We start from the raw sequence: 5,267 nt of genomic DNA, 5'->3' as shown, positions 1-5,267 counted from the left end.
TTTGGTGAAGTAGAGGAAGTCGAGATGGACAGTAACGTAAGTCTAATATCTGTTACTAAATTCTAATATCTAATATCTGTGTATAAACCTGTTACTAAATTCTAATATCTGTTACTAAATTCTTTGTGTATTTGCAGAGCATATTAAGACTTTTAATTGAGGATGATGAGTTGGATTTGTTATTTGATGAGAATCAGTACATGTGTGCTCTTTTGGAGGAGATGGGTGGAGCAACAGAAGCTGGTGCTGATAGGCAATTAGTCAGGACAAACCGAGGTGAAGGTTGGCGACGTGTGCAACGTTTTATGAACGGGTCTGAGGTACAATGCTATGAGATTCTACGCATGAACCAGGAAACATTTAAGAGTTTGTGTAAGGTGCTATCAGAAAAGTATGGGTTAAAGGAGACTCACAATGTTTACGTTGAGGAGAGTGTTGCAATGTTCTTAGAGACGGTCGGACAAGACGCAACTGTACGGGCTATATCAGAGCATTATCAGCATTCAATTGACACTGTGAAAAAGAAGTTAGAACAGGTATTAAGTTCTCTCTTGAAGCTTGGTGTTTGTTCAAATCCTATAGTTCTTATTAATATGAACAGAATACCAACGTTATTATGGGATTTGATAAAGAGTGGCCTTGTTCTTATTAATATGGTGTTTGTTGTTGTAGGCGCCTTGTTCTAGAATTGCATTTTAACGTTGGTATTATATTATATTACAGGTATTAAGTTCTCTCTTGAAGCTTGCATCAGACATTGTGAAACCGACTAGGAATGAGTTTGCAACTGCTAGTCCTTTTCTAGAAGGTAAACCACAGTATTGGCCTTACTTTAAGAACTGCATAGGTGCTTTAGATGGAACTCATATTGCTGTCCGTCCACCATCTGGGAATAGTGAGCCATTTAGAGGTAGAAAAGGTGAACCAACCATGAATGTGCTGGCTATTTGTAATTTTGACATGAGGTTCATCTACGCTTATGTTGGAGTTCCCGGGAGAGCACATGACACGAAGGTGCTAACATACTGTGCTACTGAAGAAGCTTCTTTTCCTCACCCACCAGCTGGAAAATACTACTTGGTCGACTCAGGTTACCCAACCAGAACTGGTTACTTAGGTCCTCATCGCAAGACTAGATACCATATAGATCAGTTCAACAGAGGAGGTCCACCATCAAACACTAGGGAATTGTTCAACCGCAAGCACTCCGGTTTAAGATCAATGATTGAGAGGACTTTTGGTGTTTGGAAAGCCAAGTGGAGAGTTTTAGACAGAAAGCATCCCAAGTATGAGTTGAAGAAATGGATAAAGATTGTGACAGCAACCATGGCCCTCCACAACTTTATTCGAGATTCACAGCATGGAGATACTGATTTTTCTTATTGGGAAGGAGTGGAATCATATGAACAGCATGGTGATGATCAAGAAGAGCATGTTGGATACATTCCGCAGGGTGATAGACTGATGGAGAGTGTGCGTCACTGTATTACTATGGAGATGGCAAGAGGAACTAGACTTTCATACTAGACATTTTTTAAATTTCAGTTTTATAAACATTATTGTTGGCATTTGAATATCTACTTTATTTGAATATCTACTTTGAACTGTTTGAAAGTTTATTAAAATTTGAATATCTACTTAGAGTTGTTTGAAAGTTTATTAAAAAATTATTAAAATTTGAGTCTATTTTATAAATAAAGTTATATGAAATAAAAATTTATAAATGTCAAAATGCTAATTTTAAAATAATTTCAGTGTAAATATATTTTAGAATGAATAATAAAATTTTCTGTAGTTAAAATTGATATCAAATATATGATTAAATCAAAACATGGGTATATATGTAATTTGGTTATTAAACTCATTTGAATGATTCATCTAAATGGAGAAACAAACATAAAATTCATTCAAATGGTTCATTCAAATGACTCATCCAAATGGAGAAACAAACATGACCAAAAATTTGAATGGATCATTTAGATGGAACATATAAATGGATCAACTGAATGGATTCATCTAAATGAAAAAACAAACAGAGCCTAACTAGATTTATGGGAATGGTTTGTGGATCCCTCCCTGTCCGTTATCTTGGTGTTCTTCTTACCTCTAGTAAGCTAACCCTCGCAAGTTGTGAACACCTAATGCATCAAATCAAGAAAAGATTCTCATCCTGGTCAATCAAAACTCTAGCTTTTGCTGGGACACTTTTACTTATAAAAACAGTCATTCGTATTACTATACCTTTTGGTGTTATGAATATTTTCTACTAAAGTCAAAATAAACGCTCTCTATAGTGTTTTCCTCTGGAAGGTAACATTAATAATCAGCAAGAGGGGTCTTCACACGACGTGGGTTCAAACACCTTGATCTTGGGATTAAAGAATAGAGCTTTGTGATCAGGGACTTACAGTATAGGCTTCAAGGGAATGGTCAAGTACCAGGTTTCGATACTAGTTCAAAAAAGCAGCGATGGCACTAAGGTTGGGGATGGGGCTGTGTCATCTTCATCAGATGTCGATACAATAGAGTGTAGGAACTGTAAACATTCTATTTCAAGCAGGAGTATCGCGTTGCACGAAGTGTATGGTAGTAGACACAACGTTGTTTGTAATCATCTCGTATGCAGCAAAATCGTTCTAAGTGGCGAGGAGGCGAAAAACTTGTTGCATTGTGAAAAATGTGTTAAGCATTGCACCCAACAGCTAGAGAAGGAGAAACACTTGAAAGTCTTCCATGAACCACTCAGCTGTGGTTTGCGGGATAATGCTTGAAAAAGAACAGATGGTGCTTATATGAAACTGTCATTGTTCTCTCATGACCTTGTGTTGTGTTGTTTCAAATTGTTTTTTAACAAGTTATTGTGTTTTGTTGCAGTTTCAACATCAAGCAAGAACCAAGAGATAGTCCTCTTCTCCTAATCGCGTACAGGTTCTGTGGAGATATGGTGGAAGCCGGTAACTCTGCAGCTGATGTTAGAGACAAGATGAGAGGGCTCTCTGAACATAAGAGTACGTACTTGTGGTTCATGGCAACCGGCAAGGGTAGCTAATTGATATGGAAGTAAAAGCTGTTTTTAATATTGAAATTGTTAGTTGTTTGAACAGAGAACCTTATCCATTTATAAGCAATATGTACTAGTATTTGTGACATTTATGATTCTTGAAAGTCAATATCGGAAAAAAAAAAAAGGTACCTTTCATCTTATAGATGAATGGAGCCCATGAGACCTCAAAATGTTCAATCTTTTATTTACCAAATATGTCCAGAATTGATACAACAACCAAAAGTATAAAGAAAAGACAATGATGCTTGGACTGTATATTACAGTGGGTCACGAGTCATGACAATGATTGATTCCATTGAGAGGACCAACTTGCTTGGTGAAAGTTTATTGACAATATCTCTTTTCTTTCTCAGTCCAATTTTGTTGTGTGGTTGAAAATTGAGCAATGTGGAAAAGCTTTTGCACTTTGCAAGTTACCAAAAAGAAACTTAAAACAAAAATCAAAATAATATAATATAATATAATATAAAATTTTCCTTAATTTCCTCGATTAGCTTTTGACCACGCATTCTTCCATGATGGGATATCTACACTGGTTTCCATTAATATAGCAATTAGCTTTAATGTTGCCAAAAAAAAGGCAATTAGCTTTAACCTAAATATTGCTAATTTCTTCGTTTTATTCAAGTGGATCCAGATGCTTCTTTCAAAATGAGTAAACGTGTATCTAAATAATGATTATTTATATTTCCCTAACCTTTATGATGATGACTCCAAACACATTTAGGACCTGACTAGTTCAAACGCAGCGGATGCGGTTGCGGTTGCAGGAGTTTGCGGATGCGGGTGGTTGCGGTTTCTAACGGTTTTAAGAGATTAGAAATTAGTTCATTTGCAGGATACTTATGACTGGTTAACTACCAAATACAACGGCGGTTAAATAATAAATTAACAATATTTATATTTTATATTATTATAAAAAATATCAAAAATATAATATTATAATAAATATGAAAATTATATTTAGAAAGTTATAGTTTTGAATTTTTAATATTATAGAAAATATTTTTATTTTAAAATTGTAAAATATTAATTAAAATATAATAGATATATTTTAGTATTTTTATAATTTCAATTTAAAATTTTTATTAAATATTTTTATTTTTGTATTTATATGGTTTTTGAAAAAAAAGAAAAAAAAATTATCCTCCCGCAACTGCAAACGGTAGCTAAAACCAACTTTTGATTTTAAGAGGTTCGGAGCGGTTTGAAGCGATTTGTAGCGGTTTGTATGATTGTTTCGAAACGCTATCAACCGCTAGCAACCGCAAAAGTTGCGTTTGCGGGTGGTAGCGGGAAAACCAGTCAGACCCTAAATAGTAGTGGCATAGTTACGATAATGGTATATTTTTTGTCAACAATAAAAATCATATACTTAATCGTAATCGGCGAACCAAATTAGTGATACAAAATCTATTGAAAAATAACAGTTAAAACTTAAAACCAAACACTACGTATTATTTTTCTCATCCTTGAGTTGTTTGTACGAAATATTTGTGTTGAAGTTTAAAAAACTTTAAAATATATCTTACATCTTTGAAATTCTTTTAAACTAAATTGTGAATATAGACTATTCCAGTGAAAGTAGTAAGAAAAATCACCTTTTATCAACATTTAGTTTAACAAATTGGAATAAGGGTGGTAATATTAGCAACAACATTTATATATATACTAGGGTCGGTCCGCCCTACGGGCAGGATATAATTTACTTGTAATTAAGATTATTATTTTGTATATGGTTTGTGGTTTGTGTTTTAGTTTCACATTTGCAAGAGATATATATGAGATATACTATTTTCTTAAATTTAAAATTAACCAAAAAACTAATTTTTACCATTAGCATAATCTATCTCTCTCTCTCAACGCTACGGGCGTGTTAGTAACCAAAAATACATAAATATATCAGTTAAAGAGTATTTCAAAATGTTTAGCTTACTTAAAATTTAAGGTGATATTAACTTTTATTGTGTATGTTTCGTTATTCTTGTTAAAGATCATGATCATCTTAATATTAAAATGTTCATGAATACATAATAGTTTTACATATTTTCTTTGTTTATTCTACTGTAATTAATACAAAATAATTTTACATGATAATTTTGATAATAAGTAAAATAATTTTTAATACAAAAATCTTAGATTATATTTTTTCTTATGAATATTTTTAAAATTTATGTCTTTGATATTATATTATTAATTATGT

At 32.9% G+C, this 5,267-nt stretch overlaps 1 protein-coding gene across 1 annotated transcript; it reads left to right on the top strand.

Moving 5' to 3' along the window:
* Positions 1-24: 24 nt before the first annotated feature.
* LOC106333318 lies at positions 25-1,527 on the top strand. Its single transcript, XM_013771785.1, has 3 exons — positions 25-36; positions 138-536; positions 724-1,527. Exons 1-3 carry the CDS (start codon positions 25-27, stop codon positions 1,525-1,527), a joined length of 1,215 nt encoding a protein of 404 aa, XP_013627239.1.
* Positions 1,528-5,267: the final 3,740 nt, after the last annotated feature.

Source organism: Brassica oleracea, chromosome C1 (assembly GCF_000695525.1).
Source record: "Brassica oleracea var. oleracea cultivar TO1000 chromosome C1, BOL, whole genome shotgun sequence".
In the NCBI taxonomy this organism is placed as follows: Eukaryota; Viridiplantae; Streptophyta; class Magnoliopsida; order Brassicales; family Brassicaceae; genus Brassica; species Brassica oleracea.
Note: the sequence above shows the minus strand (reverse complement) of the source record. Positions and strands in the feature narration are given on the sequence as shown.

Coding starts and splice junctions, on each gene's coding strand:
- LOC106333318 (XM_013771785.1), top strand. Junction 537..723: donor TGAAAAAGAAGTTAGAACAG/GTATTAAGTTCT, acceptor ATTATATTACAG/GTATTAAGTTCTCTCTTGAA.